This window comes from Gossypium hirsutum, chromosome A05, assembly GCF_007990345.1.
Source record: "Gossypium hirsutum isolate 1008001.06 chromosome A05, Gossypium_hirsutum_v2.1, whole genome shotgun sequence".
Taxonomy (NCBI): domain Eukaryota; kingdom Viridiplantae; phylum Streptophyta; class Magnoliopsida; order Malvales; family Malvaceae; genus Gossypium; species Gossypium hirsutum.
Window position 1 is genome coordinate 3,675,178 of NC_053428.1, and position 20,880 is coordinate 3,696,057.

A 20,880-nucleotide genomic window follows, 5' to 3' on the forward strand; every position below is an offset into this window, starting at 1 on the left:
TGATTCTTAAGATAAAGTCATATTAAAAAGTGATATCAGATTAGGTATTACCTTTAAATAAAGTGAAATAAATAATTTTTTTTTGAAAAATATATAGTGTTATTAATTTTGTGTATTCAATTCAGACACAAATAGAGTAAGACTACTTTACAATGACCAACCCTACTTGACTGGACCAATTCAGCCTATTTGGTGATCGAAGAGTTTCCATGCTGTTTATATCTTTACTTAACAGAAGCCAATCTTCATAAATTCATAATATTTTATTATTTATCGACAATAACGACGTAATCAAGGAGGTAGTATCTCAAGTCGAGTATGTCGCATCGTGATTCGTGAATGTGAACACCAATAAAGGAAAAGGCAGAGCTAAGAAAACCACTCGGAAAAAAAAAAACAATCCCCTAAAGCAAAACGGGGTTCAAATTCAAGAAAAGCCTACCATTTTCTTGATGGCTACCATCGATGAAGAAATCTCAATAAAGAAGCGAAGCAGAGCAGGGTTTTCAAAGGATATCGTTATCGTTGACATTGAAAGCGATTCGTTTTGTTCTACACCCATCAAAGGCAAAGGCAAAGGCAACTCCAAGACTAACGCGATCTCTGTCGAGCAATACAGTGAAGAAAGGGACCTTCAACTTGCCATCAAGCTTTCCACCATAACTTCCGATACTAACTTCATCGATCTCGACAACTACGATGATGGTTTGTTCTTACTTAATTTCCAGCCCCCAAAGACAGTTTTCGGTAAAAGACGTGAAAAAACAAAGAAACCCTTCTCTCATCTTTCCATTACTGAAGCAGGAGAGTCATCAAACTCCAAAACTAACCAAAACCCATCTTTTACCTGCGAAATCTGCATCGAACCCAAGCAACCTAACGAGTCGTTCAACATCAAAGGCTGTTCTCACGCTTACTGTACGGATTGCATGATCAAATACGTGGCGTCTAAACTTCAAGACAGGATTACGGCTATAAGTTGTCCCGTTGAAAACTGTGGGGGTTTATTAGAACCTGAGTACTGTCGCAATATACTCCCTAAAGAAGTTTTTGATAGGTGGGGGGATGCTTTATGCGAGGCCATGGTTTTAGGACTTCAAAGTTTTTATTGTCCTTACAAAGATTGTTCTATGCTTTTGATCGATGATGGAGGAGAGGCCGTGAAGGAATCGGAATGCCCGAATTGTAGGAGACTTTTCTGTGCGCAATGTAAAGTTCCATGGCATGCTGAGCTTGAATGTGGGGAATTTCAAAGGTTGCATAAAGATGAAAGAGAAAAGGAAGATATTATGTTGATGAAGCTTGCTAAAGAAAAGAAGTGGGCTAGGGGCCCAAACTGTAGATTCGTCGTTAAGAGAACCCAGGGCTGTAGGTTCATGAGATGCAGGTTAGCTTTGGTTCTCGGTTTCTTTTTTCCCCTTCATTTTTACAGGCATATAATTCTGGGTTTGATAGCTACTGTTTGAATGAGGGATTTTGATGGCATTAACACACATATGTGTGTGTGTGTGTTTTTCCTACGATTTTTCAAAAAGATTTGGCTTATAATACTCTATTGCTTTGACACTTTTCATGAAAAGAACCTTGTTGAGGGGCCGATCTCGTTGGGAGAAAGTGTTGAATATATGGTCGTCTGACAGCCGGTCTGTCCGTCAATAATAATAATATGTATTGTTTTCATGTTGGGTCATCTCTTTTCTCCATCAAGAGCTTTTCATCGGTGACTTGCAAGACTCAGACAAAACCTCAACACGAAAATAATACCTTAATATTGTTGAAGGCTCGTTTAATTACCTAACAACCCTGAACATTCATCGATTGTGCTGCATGTTCTGTTCTTTGCTAATCTTTGATGATTATATGTAAAACCAGGTGTGGAGGTGCTTTCTGCTACGACTGTGGAACAACCCAAGTGGATAATCATCATCATTATTGCTACAATTGTAAACGTTAATATTCCTCGTATATATATATGCTTCCTTCTGCAGAGTATTCTCTTTGTTAATCTAATCATATTTCTTACAATGGTTTTTGTTTATTATATATTTTCTATATATGTTTTAGAAAAACGTAACACTTTGATGCAGCAGCAAAAGCAATCTACCATTTTAAACTATTGTATTTTCCTATACGTAAAAGTAAAGTTCCAAATTCATTAAATTCATAACACTTGTTGGAAAGATTGTCGACCCAAGCACTGCCATACTACTGTAGACTTATGCAGGTAGCATAAATTGATATTTTTGTTTTTTATATAAATATTATTAATTTATGATATATTTATGATGTGAATGAAAAAATTTATGTAAAAATTTATTTTTATATAAAATTATGTCATTATTTAAAATAATATTTATTATTTTATAAAAATAAATAAATTTTTAGTTGTTCCACAGGTTTGGCTGGTAGGCCTTGTTGAAGTAAAAAACCAATGTAATCAACATTCTTTTGTGCATTGGTTAAATTTTTTCCTGTACTAACTCATTTCATCTAATTTCATCAGTTGGTGCATTAATAAGATTAAATAAAATAAAATTTTTAACTTTTGGCCAAAATGGTAATAATAAATAATAAGATAAACTATATTAGTAGTCACACCACTTGTAATGGCTTAAATTCAAAGTTATCGGAATAGTGATTTCGTAACCACAAATTTGATTTAAAGAGAAATTTATTTTAATATTTTTGCATGAATATTTATATGATAGGAAAATCGTATTAAAATATCGATAAATTTTTTTTACCGATTTAGTAGTTAGTTAGAAAAAGGAATTATTGAAAGCATTGGGTAAAAACAAGGTATCGAGACCTTGATCTCGTAAAACTGAGTAGGAAATATTTTTATAAATATTTATAAAATGTTGGTAATGTGGTATTAAAATTTTGTTAGAAAATTTTAATGTTTGGGTAGGTAATTAAATGAAAAGGACTAAATTAAAAAGGGTGTAAAAGTTACTAGAAGAATTAAATAGCTCAATTGTCAAATGAGGAGGGACTTAAAGAGCAAATAAGCCCAAAGGAGGTATTTTGGTCAACATAAGCTGAGAAAAATCAGGAGAATTACTAAAATAAGGGCAAAATGGGAAAATAACAAAATTTACTAAATAAAAGTAGGACTAATTTGGAATATTTAGAAATCTCTTCATTTTTATTCATTCTCATCAGCCAAAAATGCCATAAGAGAGTTTTCTAAGTTGGTATTTCATAATTTTTGCACCAAGTGAGTTAATCCTTTCCTATTTTTTTGTAATTTTTGTGTTTCTAAGACTTTTACAACTAGGTCTTACTATTAAATTCATTAGTTTTTGATTTCATGGATGAAATTGAAAGCCACCATGGTTGAGTGCTGTAATTTTATGATGAAATAGAATGAAATTTAAGCTTTAATTTGTTTATGAGATGATTTTATTAGGTATTTCAATAGAAATTGATTTTTAGGACTTAATAATGAATTTTTTTGGAATTAAAGTCTATTGCTAAAATTGTGATTCTTAAAGGTTATAAAGTAGTTTAAAGTTATAGTGTAACACCCCCTACCCGTATCCGTCGTCGGAATAGAGTACGAGGTATTACCGAGGAGTACGAAGCACTTACAGATAATTTAAATATATTTTCATAACAACTTATCTTGATTTCATACTATTTCATATTTAAGCTTTATTCACCAAAGTATTTGAAATATCATCTTTATGCAAATAGCACACATGAGGTACATAATTCCATAATTATGAATGAACACATTTATCAAACATATTCCACATTCATATATCAATGTCTCATGTCTCCATATATCAATAACCGTCATTTTTCTTGTTTTTCAGATAATTATGTGTAACCATTTATAAGCATGCAATTCATTGTTTCTTCCTGTCAATCACAATTTCAAATGACAAATTCATGTGAATGAGCTCAACCTCATTAGGTGTTTAAATTCTGTCACTTTGATTCACATACTCATAATTTACTAACATATCCTGTCAAACACAATCTTTGAATGACGAAATCACATAATTACTTACATTTCTTTTTCCACACGTTACAGTTATGACTTACCAACTTGTCCATTCAATGAATGGCTTACGGATTTGAGTACATCGTGATTTAAATCCCAAAGTCTAGTTGAAGTATATAAGTGCTAAATGGAAGCCCGAAGGCTAACTGAAGCACACAAGTGCTAAACGGAATCCTGAAGGCTAACTGAAGCACAGTGCTAAATGGAAGCCCGAAGGCTAACTGAAGCTCATCAGAGCTGAACTGAAACCCTAAAAGGGTTAACTGAAACTCATATGAGTTAACGAAAGCTCGTAAGAGCTAAACAGAAAGCAAACACGAGAATTAGCAACAAATGCTGAATCTCGGATTACTTGGGTAATTTACTGTCAATTCATCTTTTTTACTGAAAGATCGTACTCATTTCCTGCGTTCCGTTCCTCCGAAATACTCAGTTCAATTTCATAACTTTTGTACATAATTTACTTATTTTCAACAATTAACATACATAAATATTAATCACCATTCATAAAATAATATTGAAATTTAATAATATTAACAAATGGTCACTAAAATTTAGTTATATAAACTCACAAGTTCAATTTTTGTATTATAGCAATAATCATAATTTCATAATAAATATTCCAAATAAAACATTATATCATTTCTAATTCAACATTTATCGATTATAATCGGGCATGTGATCAATTTATACACAAGTTATTCATATATATATGTATATTTTCCTCCTCCTCCTCTCCATCCACATCCTTAGTATAAATAACACACTTGTAAGTAACATTATCCATAATTTTCACTATTTACTTGTATGAATATTCAAGCTATCCATCTGTATCATAGTCACTAAATTATTTTTATCTTGAGCTGCAGAACTCCAAATTAAAATCCGCTATTTTTTTCCTGAAACTAGACTCATGTATTTTCTTACCATAAAATTTTCATAATTTTTGGTTTAACCAATAAGTACAATTTATTCTTTAAAGTCACCCCTGTTCTGCTGTCAGACAGTTCCGACCCTTCTTCACTAAAAATTAATTTTCTCCTCATACAAAATTTAAATGATGTTAAAATTTATTTCTCTTGAAAATAGACTCATTCAGGATTCTAAACATATAGATTTAAGCCCATAATTATTTTTATTAAATTTTTTATGATTTTTTAAAGTCAGAATAAAAGAACCCAAATTCATTCTGAACTTGTCTTACAAAATTTATTATATCTCATGATTTACAATTCTATTTCTTACGCTGTTTCTTCTATGAGAAACTAGACTCAATAAGATTTAATTCCATATTTTTTTCATCTTCTAATTCGATTTCTAAAATTTATGGTGATTTTTCAAAGTTAGCTTACTGCTGTTGTCCAAAACTGTTTTAGTGCAAGATGTTTATTACCATTTCCCCCTAAGCTTTTAATAAATAATAATTTCGTCCCTACTCAATTAGCCTCTCTGTAACATCTCGAAATAGGGCCTAAATGGAATAGTGGTTGCGAAACCACAAATCTGAGATAGAAAAGTTTATTTCGATTAATTTTTATGATTTGCCGAGTGATTAGATGCATGTGTTAGAGTATTGATAAAAAAATTTATAGATTGCATGTTTAATTTACCTATTAGGGCTTATTTGCAGAAGTTGCTATAACATCCCGATTTAGGGCCTAAACGGAACGATGGTTTTAGAACCACAAATTCAAAGTCAAAAAATTTATTTCAATTAAGTTTTTAAGGTTTATTTATTGATTAAAATATTGTGTAAAAATATCGCTAAGTAATTTTACTGATAAAGTGCTTAATTGGACTTTTAGGACTAAATTGAAAAAGTTACAAAATATGTGTTCTAATTCATAAGTACTTGATTGGACCATTATATTTTGTTTGGACAAAAATGGGCATGAATAGGACAAAATTTTAAAGAAATGCCTTAAGGGCATTTTAGTCATTTGGTAATTAAAAGAAATAAAAAGGAAAATAAAGCCAAAATTGACTCATCTTTTTCATGGAGGCCGAAATTAGCATGGGGTGTAACAGCCCGATTTTGGGCCTAGTCGGAACAGTGGTTTCGGGACCACTATTTCGAGGCCAGAGAAAATTATTTTAGTATTATTTTATGTGTTATAATATAATTTTATAAGTGCATGTAAATTTTGGTAAGTTAATTTTAGCAATTTCTAGTCTAATTTCGAAAAAGGACTAAATCACGTAAAAGGTAAAAGTTGTGTTTTACTACCTAAAGGTGTTAAATTACCTTGTATCTTAAATTGGGTGTATTTAAAGTGAAATTAGGCCATTGAAAGTGTGATGGCCGGCCATGGGAGACAAAATTGTTGAAAAGTCAAAATTAGGCGAAATTTGGTCACCAATTTTGACTAGTTTTATTATTAACAAATCAAAAAGAAAAAGCTATCATTTTTCTCTTCTCCTTCACCGAAATATGCAGCAAAGAAAGGGCTTTGAAGCTGGAAAAATTTCAGCATATATTTCCCTTGCTTGTAAGTGATTTTAATGTCTTTGCTTGATGATTTTTACATTTTTGGAACCCATAAAGCATGAGCTTTCATATGAGGGGTCTATTTTGCAAAATGATGAAGAGTCTAGGGTTTTGCCATGAGAGTAAATGTGTTGTTTGCTGTGTTTTTATGGAAGATTATGAGTCCTAGTTGTCTAATAAACAACTTTTGTGAAAGAAATTGCATGAAAACACCTTAAAAAGGGCTAGATTGCTAAGTTGTAAAATGAGTTGTAAATGTGTGAAATAGTTGAAATTATGAGTTGCTATAGTTATGAAAATGGTTCATCTAGACTCAAGGAGTAAAGAAATGTGATAAAAATTATTTTACGAGCCTAGGGGTAATTTGGTAATTTTGGCAAAATATAGGGGCAAAATTGTAAAAATTGCCCAAGTGTGTCAATTGACTAATTTGATCAGTACATTGTTTTAATAAGTTGAATGTGATATTTTAGATGATGAAAATCGAGATTTGGACCTAGAACGGAAAGAAATCGATTAAGGGATAATTGCGTCTTTTTTTCACCTTTGTGGTATCGAGGTAAGTTCATGTGTAAATAATGTAGCATAATTGTTATTTTTAAGTTATTGATGTTAAATATATGATATGCTGATTTTTATCATGAAATATATGCTTTGTGGTTATTTTCAAATAAAATGCAAGTTATGTGTATTATCTGTTAAATATAAAGTGCTATCGAGTATTGGTTTCGGTATTTTACGGAAGATGGCAAGGATATGTGTTCGAGGAAAATCCCGTTTGAACCTTAGGAATAGATTAGGATACAAGTGACATGTCACTAGGATGGTTGAGCATCCGAACTCGTTGAGTTGAGTCCGAGTTCACTTATGGATGCGAATGTTCGAACTCGTTGAGTTGAGGCCGAGTTCGTGAGATGTAACTAGGCATCCGAGCTCGTTGAGTTGAGTCCGAGTTCACTTATGGATGCGAATGCCCGAGCTTGTTGAGTTGAGTCCGAGTTCACTTATGGGCGGGTTACATGGTAGCTTGGCTACATATGTGGCACTTATGTGCAAACTTTCCATGTATCCGAATTATATTCCGATGTGTTCAACGGGTAAAATTCTACTCAAATGGAGGAATACTCGAGATGAAAGGGACGTATTGGTAAATGTTGTGAAATGGATACTTTGAACAGGTATGTACTTAACCCTTGGGTTGAAAACTCGACATAACAACAATATGGTAAGATGGTAAATGAAAATGTGATATGAATGTTTCGGTGATGATTATACAAACGATGTTGTATTAATTTTGTGAACAATGATCATGAATGAGTAATTTAGCCTTGACAGATTTGAGTTACTGCAGTAGTGTAACTTTGAAAATACACGAAAAATAGTGGAAAATGAGTTAGAGGCAGAATAAAATATGGGATTAAAGCTTAATGAGTCTATTTTCACATGAAAGAAACAGGGGAAGAAAAAGAATTCCATATTGTGTGATATATGAATTCTTGTTAAACAGGGTCTGAATGAATTCGAGATCCCCTATCCTGACTTTAGAAATTCACCAAAAATTGTACAAAAATTATTAAGAGTCATACCTTACATGCATGGATTCCTTATTGAGTCTATTTTTAGGGTAAATAAATTCCATGGTCGTTGGAATTTTGTACAGGGAGAAATTCAGTTTGTAGTGCACAGGGGTCAGAGTGGCAATACCCTAAAATAGGGGAGACTTTAACTAATAAACCGTACTAATTGGCCCAACAAAAAATTCTAGAAAAAAATTAGTAAGTATACATATGAGTCTAGTTTCAATATAAATAGACGAGAACATTATTCGAGTCTTGTACTATGAGATAATTGAACTTTAGTACAGAAGGGTCGGAACTGTCAGATAGTGAATCATGGGTAACTTTGAGGAATAAACTGTACTATTTGGCTTAACCAAAAATTCTGAAAATTTTATGGAAGAAAGGAAAATAAGTCTAGTTTCAGGAAAAATTAACAGAACTTAATTCGGAGTTTCGTAACTCCAGATATAAATAATTTAGTGATCATTGCTCAGAAAGACAGCTTGTAGTGAACTTGAGAATATGTTGTAAACATTGATAAAACAAGTTAATGAGTGCTTGTTGTTTTCATATGAACTTACTAAGCGAAAGCTTACCCCCCCTCTTCTTTCCCATGTTTTATAGAGTTTCCAGGTTAGCTCGGGTTGGAGGCCGTCTGTAACACCCCTCGCCCGCATCCGACGCCAGGACGGGGTTCGAGGTGCTACCTGACTTTTACTAACACTTTCATACTAAACAGGGCCATGAAATCTCAAATAATTAAAAACTTTTATTTTCACATACAATCTGTCCCATATACGGGCTTACGAGGCCCAAAACATACATCCGGAGTGGTTCGGGACCCAACCGAGAACTCATGAAAAACTTAGAAAATCTCTTGCATCAAGGCTTCATATGCCCGTGTGGGTATAGAGCACACGCCCGTGTGCTAGGGACACGCCCGTGTCCCAAACCCGTGTCCAAAAACCTGGACAAATACAATGCTATTTTCCAAGCCATTTTGTCACACTCACAATAGATACACGCATACTTATACAATAACATACAACATGGCAAAATTAGGTACTTAAACATTCCTAACATGTCATGATTATGGCAATTTCACATCCAATAGATATCATAGATTTTACTCACATCTTTACCACATTCATACTATAATCATTATAAACTCATCACATAATATCATAGCACATGCATGCATAATTAAAATAGATTTACAACTCCATAATCAAAATAGGCCAACACATATAGTTAAAGCCATATCACATACTCTAATATTTAAACTCCTATACATGCCATAGGCTCAAAGTACTTGAAATCACTACACCAATAGCGTTAGCTTGATAGTGTGATAATATCTCTGACGGCCTCCAACCCGAGCTAACCTGGAAACTCTAGAAAACATGGGAAAGAAGAGGGGGGTAAGCTTTCGCTTAGTAAGTTCATATGAAAACAATAAGCACCCATTTACTTGTTTTATCAATGTTTACAACATATTCTCAAGTTCAATACAAGCTATCTTTCTGAGCAACGGTCACTGAATTATTTATATCTGAAGCTACGAAACTCCAAATTAAGTTCTGTTAATTTTCCCTGAAACTAGACTTATTTTCATTTCTTCCATAAAATTTTCAGAATTTTTGGTTAAGCCAAATAGTACAGTTTATTCCTCAAAGTTACCCCTGATTCACTATCTGACAGTTCTGACCCTTCTGTACTAAAGTTCAATTATCTCATAGTACAAGACTCGAATAATGTTCTTGTCTATTTATCTTGAAACTAGACTCATATGTCTACTTACTAATTTTTTTCTAAAATTTTTGGTTGGGCCAATTAGTACGGTTTATTAGTTAAAGTCTCCCCTATTTCAGGGTATGACCACTCTGACCCCTATGCACTACAAACCGAATTTATCCCTGTAAAAAATTCCAAAGACCATGGCGTTTATTTCCCCTAAAAATAGACTCAATAAGGAATCCATGCATGTAAGGTATGACTCTTAATAATTTTTGTACAATTTTTGGTGAATTTCTAAACTCAAGACAGGGGATCTCGAATTCATTCAGACCCTGTTTAACAAGAATTCATATATCACACAATATGGAATTCTTTTTCTTCCCCTGTTTCTTTCATGTGAAAATAGACCCATTAAGCTTTAATCCCATATTTTATTCTGCCTCTAACTCATTTTCCACTATTTTTAGTGTATTTTCAAAGTTACACTACTGCAGTAACTCAAATCTGTCAAGGCTAAATTACTCATTCATGATCATTGTTCAAAAAATTAATACAACATCGTTTGTATAATCATCACCGAGACATTCATATCACATTTTCATTTACCATCTTACCATATTATTGTTATGTCGAGTTTTCAACCCAAGGGTTAAGTACATACCTGTTCAAAGTATCCATTTCACAACATTTACCAATACGTCCCTTTCATCTCGAGTATTCCTCCATTTGAGTAGAATTTTACCCGTTGAACACATCAGAATATAATTCGGATACATGGAAAGTTTGCACATAAGTGCCACATATGTAGCCAAGCTACCATGTAACCCGCCCATAAGTGAACTCGGACTCAACTCAACGAGCTCGGGCCTTCTCATCCATAAGTGAACTCGGACTCAACTCAACGAGCTCAGATGCCTAGTTACATCTCACGAACTCGGACTCAACTCAACGAGTTCGAACATTCGCATCCATAAGTGAACTCGGACTCAACTCAACGAGTTCGGATGCTCAATCATCCTAGTGACATGTCACTTGTATCCTAATCTATTCCTAAGGTTCAAACGGGATTTTCCTCGAACACATCTCCTTGCCATCTTCCGTAAAATACCGAAACCAATACTCGGTAGCACTTTATATTTAACAGATAATACACATAACTTGCATTTTATTCGAAAATAACCACAAAGCATATATTTCATGATAGAAACCAGCATATCATATATTTAACATCAATAACTTTAAAATAACAATTATGCTACATTATTTACACATGAACTTACCTCGATACCACAAAGGTGAAAAAAAAGACGTAATTATCCCTTAATCGATTTCTTTCCGTTCTAGGTCCAAATCTCGATTTTCATCATCTAAAATATCACATTCAACTTATTAAAACAATGTACTGATCAAATTAGTCCATTGACACACTTGGGAAATTTTTACAATTTTGCCCCTATATTTTTCCAAAATTACCAAATTACCCCTAGGCTCGTAAAATAATTTTTATCACATTTATTTACTCCTTGAGTCTAGATGAACCATTTTCATAACTATAGCAACTCATAATTTCAACTATTTCACACATTTACAACTCATTTTACAACTTAGAAATCTAGCCCTTTTTAAGGTGTTTTCATGCAATTTCTTTCACAAAAGTTGTTTATTAGACAACTAGGACTCATAATCTTCCATAAAAACACAGAAAACAACACATTTACTCTCATGGAAAAACCCTAGACTCTTCATCATTTTGCAAAATAGACCCCTCATATGAAAGCTCATGCTTTAGGGGTTCCAAAAATGTAAAAATCATCAAGCAAAGACATTAAAATCACTTACAAGCAAGGGAAATATGTTGCTGAAATTTTCCAGCTTCAAATCCCTTTCTTTGCTGCATATTTCGGTGAAGGAGAAGAGAAAAATGATAGCTTTTTCTTTTTGATTTGTTAATAATAAAACTAGTCAAAATTGGTGACCAAATTTCACCTAATTTTGACTTTTCAACAATTTTGTCTCCCATGGCCGGCAATCACACTTTCAATGGCCTAATTTCACTTTAAATACCCCCAATTTAAGATACAAGGCAATTTAACACCTTTAGGTATTAAAACACAACTTTTACCTTTTACGCGATTTAGTCCTTTTTCGAAATTAGACTAGAAATTGCTAAAATTAACTTACCAAAATTTACATGCACTTATAAAATTATATTATAACACATAAAATAATAATAAAATAATTTTATCTGGCCTCGAAATAGTGGTCCCGAAACCACTGTTCTGACTAGGCCCAAAATCGGGCTGTTACACCGTCAGAGATATTATCACACTGTCAAGCTAACGCTATTGGTGTAGTGATTTCAAGTACTTTGAGCCTATGGCATGTATAGGAGTTTAAATATTAGAGTATGTGATATGGCTTTAACCATATGTGTTGGCCTATTTTGATTATGGGGCTGTAAATCTATTTTAATTATGCATGCATGTGCTATGGTATTATGTGATGAGTTTATAATGATTATAGTATGAATGTGGTAAAGATGTGAGTAAAATCTATGATATCTATTGCATGTGAAATTGCCATAATCATGACATGTTAGGAATGTTTAAGTACCTAATTTTGCCATGTTGTATGTTATTGTATAAGTATGCATGTATCTATTGTGAGTGTGACAAAATGGCTTGGAAAATAGCCTTGTATTTGTCCAGGTTTTTGGACACGGGTTTGGGACACGGGCGTGTCCCTAGCACACGGGCATGTGCTCTATACCCACACGGGCATATGAAGCTTGATGCAAGAGATTTTCTAAGTTTTTCATGAGTTCTCGGTTGGGTCCCGAACCACTCCGAATGTATGTTTTGGGCCTCGTAAGCCCGTATATGGGACAGATTGTATGTGAAAATAAAAGTTTTTAATTATTTGAGATTTCATGGCCCTGTTTAGTATGAAAGTGTTAGTAAAAGTCAAGTAGCACCTCGAACCCCGTTTCGGCGTCTGATGCGGGCGAGGGTGTTACATAGGGGAAGCCATGGCTAGGGTTTTCAAGCTTTCCAAGCTCAATATGTCGAAGATGTTAGCTCGAGTTGGAGGTCGCCGGAGATTAAATCACATTATCAAACTATTGATCGATATATAAAGGTTTTAAAGTATTTTAAGTCTTTGGCGTGTATGGAGACTCGTTTAATTGTTATTAAGTTGCTAGGAATTGGCTTAAAATACTGACCTATGTTATTTGAAGGTCTCTATTGTATAAAGTCATTTAATGTAGATAGTCTTGATTATGTTATTAATTAAATGATGCAATTTATGAATGTGCATACTTGCCTATGTGTGTGGTTGAATTAAAGCATGATATGGGCCTTGTAAGCTCTTTTTTAAGGGGCAACATGAATGAGTTTAAAAAATTTTTAAATTAGAGTGAAATTATGAATCGGTTTTTATACGATGATTAGTGATTAAGTCCGGTAATGCCTCGTACCCTGTTCCGACGTCAAACACGGGTAAGGGGTGTTACACTCTCAATTGAGCTGATTTTTCTCAATCAACACTTTATTCTATCACTTTAAATTACTTTATAACCTTTGGGAATCAAAATTTCAGCACTAGACTTTAATTTCAAACATTTTCACAATTAGGTCCTAAAAATCAATTTATTGAAATTACCTAAAAAAATCATCTCATAAACAAATTAAAGCTTCAATTTCATGCTATTTCATCATAAACTTACAGCACTCAACCATGATGACTTTCAATTTCATCCATGAAATCAAAAACTAATGAATTTATTAGTAGGACCTAATTGTAAAAGTCCTAAAAACACAAAAATTTTAAGAAAAAGGCAAGGATTAACTCACTTGGTGTAAAAATTATGGAATAATAGCTTATAAAACCCCTCCTATGGTGTTTTTCCTGATGATAATGAAGAAAAAATGAAGAGAATTGTAGATATTCCAATTTGATCCCATTTTTATTTAGCTAATTTTGGTAATTTTCCAATTTTGCCCTTCTTTCACCTTTTTCCAGATTTTTTCTCAGCTATTGCTGCCCAAAATATCTCCTTTGGGCTTATTTGCACTTTAGGCCCTTCTTCATTTGACAATTGAGCTATTTAATCATTTTAGCAACTTTTACATCTTTTTCAATTTAGTCCTTTTTATTTAATTAACCACCCAAACGTCAAAATTTTCTGACGAAATTTTAATAATACCTTACTAATACTCCATAAATATTTCTAAAAATATTTATGGCTCGGTTTATGAAGCTGAGGTCTCGATACCTCATTCTCGACCCAATTTATCTAATTAATTCTTTTAAATCACCAAATTCGCTAATTCAAAAATACTTTTATATTCACATTTGACTCATAGGTATTAATTTATTAAATTTTTAACTCACTCGTCAGATTTAATAATCTCAAACCTCTAATTCAGACACCACTGAAAATTAGGCTGTTACATATAGAATAAAGTATTAATTGAGAAAAATCAGCTCAATTGAGAGGCTAATTGAGTAGGGACGAAATTATTATTTATTAAAAGCTAAGGGGGGAATGGTAATAAACAGCTTGCACTAAAACAGTTTTGAACAGCAACAGTAGACTAACTTTGAAAAATCACCATAAATTTTAGAAATCGAATTAGAAGCTTAAAAAATATGAAATTAAATCTTATTGAGTCTAGTTTCTCATAAAAGAAACGGTGTAGCAATGGATTTGTAAATCATGATATATAATGAATTTTGTGAGACAAGGTTAGAATGAATTCGGGTTCCCCTATTCTGACTTTGAAAAATCATAAAAAATTGAATAAAAATAATTAGGGGCTTAAATTTTTATGTTTAGAATTCTGAATGAGTCTATTTTTAATAGTAATAAACGAGAACATCATCAGAATTCTGTATGAAGAGATAATTAATTTTTAGTGAATAAGGGTCAGAACTGTCAGACAGCAGAACAGGGGTGATTTTAAAGAATAAACTGTACTTATTGGCTAAATAAAAAATTCTTAAAATTTTATGGTAAGAAGATATGTGAGTCTAGTTTCATGAAAAATTAGCGGATACTAATTTTGAGTTCTGTAGCTCAAGATAAAAATAATTTAGTGACTATGACTCAAGTAGACAGCTTTGAATGAACTATAAATAATAATGGAATTATAGAGAATGTTGCATATGAACATGAAATGTATTAAATTGATAATTAAAATTATTTATTTATATCCAAAAGATTCAAATACGAAGCTAAATCGAAGAAAGGAAAAAGTTAGGAATTAGTAGATTTTTGTATACGAACAAGAATCGAAGTAAGTTCATGTAACTTGAATTATATTCTTAAATGCTTGAAATGTATGTTATTGATGTAAATATGATTTGAATATTCATTGTATGATAATTGATGAAATATTGATAATATTTGATAAAAAAGAAAATAAATCACTGTTGGATGGAATGGATTTCGATGGATCTCTGGAAAGGAATTGACGGTAAAAAGGATTTAACCCGGACGGGTGATCCGAATTAGGGTCTGAATTTAGCCTAGACTGGTAATTCAGAGGATTTAGCCTGGACTGGTAATCCTGCTGTAAGGATGAGGTTCGCGGGAGTGTGCTCTTTGAAATAGAAATGTGCGCATATGAATATGAATTGACGGACTTAGAAATTGTACACTAAAAGTGTACCTCTAAAAATTTATCGAAAATTTTGAGAAATTCAACGGGATAAATATGGAAAAATAATAAGGGAATGGAAATCATTCATCAATCATGGAATATATATTATTGACACATGGAAATTATTGGACTAACTTGAATGTTGAGTTTGTGCATGTTAGGGTAATAATGCATTGAATGGATATATGAATGTTTATTACATTGTATTGAAAATATTAGGTAAGTATAATTCTTGTTACATGGGCTTACTAAGCACAAAGTGCTTACCTTGTTTCCTTTTCCCTATTTTGTAGTGTTAAGAGCTCGGAGGTCGGATTTGGTCGGAGACACATCACACTATCAACATCAATATTTCGGTATATAAAGAAACTTTATTTTGGAAATAAATGGCATGTATAAGCTAATAAAGTAATGTTAATATAAAATGAATGTAAGGTCACCCATTGGTATGACTAACAAATCTTGGTTTTGATATGTGATGAGGTTATCTTATAAATATGCATGAATCTATCTTGAAAATATGTTGAATTGGATTGGTTGATATGAATTGGTCTCGATTTAAAATTGCAGGAAATGTTAGATATCTATAAAGGGGTTATATTGAGTAAAAAAAAATTAATTCGTAAACTCCTGTAATGCCTCGTACCCTATTCTGGTAACGAATACGGGTAGGGGGTGTTACACCACTTTATTTTTTTATCACCTAATTATGAAAAGTTACAAAATAGTCACCCAAATATTAATAAATTTATTTTTAGGTCACTAATTATAAAAAGTTACAAGATGATCACTTAACTATTAGTAAATTTATTTTTTAATCCCTCAACTATCTTAGATTTTTGGGCAGAAATCTTGGATTTTTTAGTGTTTCCATCTAAACGTTAGCCAGTTGGTAACTAAAAAAAAGACAATTAAATAGTTGAGCGGTTGTTTTGTAGCTTTTCAAAATTGTGTAACCAAAAAGGAAAAAAAATCATAGTTGGATAACTATTAATGTAATTTTACATTAAATAATAAAAACATTTATCGGAATATTGTGCATTGGTTTGTGCATGAATATTTTATATATGTAATTTATTTAATATCATTTGTTTGATATTTGTAAATATTTATATATATTAAATATTTTTCAAAACTTTTGTTAAATATTATACATGTTAAATGTTGATGAATTAAAAACGATATAAACAAATTCAAGTAGAAAAATGATGCGATAAACCATTTTAAGTTTAAAAAACGGGAATCGACTTTGAAACAAAATATGGAGTCATCTGATCACCTAATAAAATGTTTTGATTTAAAATATTAATTTTGGCCTACGAAAGTCAAGAAAACGGGTTCGGGAGTCGGTTACGTACGAGGAAGGATTAGCACCCTCGCAATGCTCAAAATTGGTATCTAATTGATTAATTAATGTCCTAATGTCGAAAATTTGAAATGATTTTAAAAATACAATCCCATTTTAAAGTGTTTGAATATACTCGAATTGGATGCTAAGATTTTCTTGTTCCGAAGGAATAAAATATTACATCTAGTACGTTAGGATACGACAATGCAAACCTCGAAACCAAGATCATCTCATGATTTCCAAAACTCATGCATTGAAATTTCAAAAAGATATTCGGTTATTTGGTCAAACGGTAAATCGAAACCCAGCATGTTAGGGCACGATTTCTCGAATTTCCAAACATGAAATATTACCTTATTTTTGAAAACTTTTGAATAATAATATCAAGTGCAAGAGGTATATTTTTTACTTTGAAACTATGATATACGAATGCAATTGCCATGTAAACAAGATCGAATGCACTAATAAAACAATTTGCAGTTGTAATGGCCTAAATTCAAGGTTATCGGAACAATGGTTTCGTAACCATAGATCCGATTTAAAGAGAAATTTATTTCAATATTTTTGCATGAAAATTGATATGATAGGAAAATCGTATGAAAATATTGATAGAAAAATTTTACCGATTTAGTGGTTAGTTAGAAAAAAGAAATTATTGAAGAAATTGGGTAAAAACAAGGTATCAGGACCTCTATCTCGTAAAATCAAGTTGGAAATAATTTTATAAATATTTATGAAATGTTATTAATGTGGTATTAAAATTTCGTTAGGAAATTTTAATGTTTGGGTAGTCAATTAAATGAAAAGGACTAAATTGTAATAGGTGTAAAAGTTGCTAGAATGATTAAATAGCTTAAGAGTCTAATGAGAAAGGATTTAAAAGGAAATTAGACCCAAAATTTATTTGGGCTGGACGGCAAGGGTATGAAATCAGCAGAAAAATTAATAAACTAAGGGTAAAATTAGAATATTGGAAAATTAACTAAATAAAGCTAGGACTAAATAGGAAATATCTAGATTTCTCTTCATTTCTCTTCAATTCCAGCAGCTAAAAACGCCATAGGAGGGTTCTCTAAGCTGGTATTTCATAATTTTTGCACCAAGTGAGTTAATCCTTGCCTTTTTCTTGTAATTTTTGTGTTTCTAAGACTTTTACAACTAGGTCCTACTATTAAATTCATTAGTTTTTGATTTCATGGATGAAATTGAAAGTCACCATGGTTGAGTGTTGTAAGTTTATGATGAAATAGAATTAAATTAAAGCTTTAATTTGTTTATGAGATGATTTTATTAGGTAATTTCAATAGAAATTGATTTTTAGGACCTAATTGTGAAAATGCTTGGAATTAAAGTCTATTGCTGAAATTCTGATTCCTAAAGGTTGTAAACTAGTTTAAGGTGATAGAATAAAATGTTAATTGAGAAAAATCATCTCAATTGAGAGGCTAATTGAGTAGGGACGAAATTATCATTTATTAAAAGCTTAGGGGAAAAATGGTAATAAACAGCTTGCACAAAAACAGTTTGGACAACAGCAGTATACTAACTTTGAAAAATCACCATAAATTGTAGAAATCGAATTATAAGATGAAAAAAATGGAATTAAAACTTATTGAGTCTAGTTTCTCATAGAAGAAATAGTGTAAGCAATGGATTTTTAAATTTTGAGATATAATGAATTTTGTGAGACAAGGTCAGAATGAATTCGGGTTCCCCTCTTCTGACTTTGAAAAATCATAAAAAATTTAAGAAAAACAATTATGGGCTTAAATTTATATGTATAGAATTATTAATGAGTCTATTTTTAATAGAAACAAACGAGAACATTATTTGAATTCTGTATGAAGAGATAATTAATTTTTAGTGAAGAAGGGTCAGAACTGTCGACAGCAGAACAGGGGTGACTTTAAAGAATAAACTGTACTTATTGGCTAAACCAAAAATTCTGAAAATTTTATGGTAAAAAGATATATGAGTCTAGTTTCAGGAAAAATTAACGGATATTAGTTTAGATTTCCGTAGCTCAAGTTATAAATAATTTAGTGACTATGACTCAAGTAGATAGTTTTGAATGAACTATAAATAATAGTTGAATTATAGAGAATGTTGCATATGAACATGAAATGTATTAAATTGATAATCAAATTTATTTATTTAGATCCAAAAGATTCAAATACGAAGCTATATTGAGGAAAGGAAAAAGTTCAAGATTAGTAGATTTTTATTGTTTACAAACAAGTATCAAGGTAAGTTCGTGTAACTTGAATTATATTCTTAAATGCTTGAAATGCATGTTTTTTATATGAATATGATTTGAATGTTCATTATATGGAAATTTATGAAACATTGATATATTTGATAAAATGGGAAGAAATCCCGTTTGAATGAAAGGAAAATTCGATGGATCTCTGAAAAGGAATTGACGGTAAAAAGGATCTAGCCCGGACGGGTGATCCTATCCTGATATAGCCCTCCCGAAGAATATGTGTAAAATGGATTTAGCCCGGATGGGTAATTCGAATTAGGGTCTGAATTTAGCCTGGACTGGTAATTCAGATCCAAGCTCATTAGAGTAATTGTCGTTGCAGGGGATTTAGCCTGGACTGGCAATCCTGACAATACTCTATGAGTTTATATTGCATGGGATTTAGCCTGGACTGGTAATCCCGCTGCAAGGTTGAGGTTCGCGGGAGTGTGCTCTCTGAAATGGATATGTGCGCACATGAATATGAATTGACGGACCTGGAATTGTACAATAAATGTGTACCTCTGAAAATCAATCGAAATTCCGATAAATTCAACGGGATAAATATGGAAAAATAACAAGGGAATGGAAATCATGGTATTGACGAGCTCATCAATCATGGTATATATATTATTGATACATGGAAATTATTGTACTAACTTGAATGTTTAGTTTGTGCATGTTAGGGTAATAATGCATTGAATGGATATATGAATGTTTATTATATTGTATTGAAAATATTAGGTAAGTATAATTCTTGTTACATGAGCTTACTAAGCACAAAGTGCTTACCCCGTTTCCTTTTTCCCTGTTTTGTAGTGTTAAGAGCTCGGAGGTCGGATTTGGTCGGAGACACATCACACTGTCAACCTCAGGATTTCGGTATATAAAGAAACTTTATTTTGGAAATCAATGGCATGTATAAGCTAACAAAGTAAATGTTAACGTGAAATGAATGTAAAGTTAGCCATTAGTATGGTTAACAAACCTGGTTTTAGATATGTGATGACGTTATCTTATAAATATGCATGAATTTATCTTGAAAATATGTTGAATTGATTTGGTTGATGTGGATTGGTCTCGATTTAATATTGCAGGGAAGGTTAGATATTTATAAAGGGGCTATATTGAATATAAAAAAAATTTAATTCGTAAACTCCGGTAATGCCTCGTACCCTATTCCGGCAATGAATACGGGTAGGGGTATTACATTTATTAGTATCAGAGCTACAGTTTAGCCGATTCTAGGACCGATGTAGCAACTACGGGATTAGCTATACATGCCATTTAAATTATTATTGATAGTGTGATATCTCCTGACCATTTAAAATGTGTTTTTCTTATAGTAATGTTATCCGACTGAGCTCAATCTGAGGAAGCTGGGAGTCATACTCCGGCTTCAGTACAAAGAGAAAAAACTAGCAGTAGAAGGCCGGAGACAGAGGGTCGAGGGGAGGAAGCAAAAATAACATTCTTTCAAATGATGAATGAATGGTTTAATCAATACTTAAGAACTAACCCTGTAGTGCAGCAAGTTCAAGCTCCCCCTCCTGCTCCTCCACCGGTTCTCGAGGTCCCACAAGGTACAGGTCCTGAATCTGTCAGAAAAGGGAAAGCTCCAGTAGATAAAATTCGAAAATATGGGGCCGAAGAATTTCGAGCAGCAGTTGATGATGATTCTGAACGGGCTGAATTCTGGTTAGAAAACACTACTCGGGTTTTAGAGGAATTATCTTGTACACCAGAAAAATGTATGAAAATGTGCCGTCTCACTGCTAAAAGACACAGCTTACCATTGGTGGAATACTAAAGCTTCAGTTGTTCC

General features: G+C 32.3%; 1 protein-coding gene across 1 annotated transcript; it reads left to right on the forward strand.

Annotated features, from left to right (window-relative positions):
- Nucleotides 1–60: 60 nt before the first annotated feature.
- LOC107958821 (probable E3 ubiquitin-protein ligase RNF217) lies at nucleotides 61–2,127 on the forward strand. Its single transcript, XM_016894713.2, has 2 exons — nucleotides 61–1,387; nucleotides 1,873–2,127. Exons 1-2 carry the CDS (start codon nucleotides 453–455, stop codon nucleotides 1,952–1,954), a joined length of 1,017 nt encoding a protein of 338 aa, XP_016750202.1. The 5' UTR covers nucleotides 61–452; the 3' UTR covers nucleotides 1,955–2,127.
- Nucleotides 2,128–20,880: the final 18,753 nt, after the last annotated feature.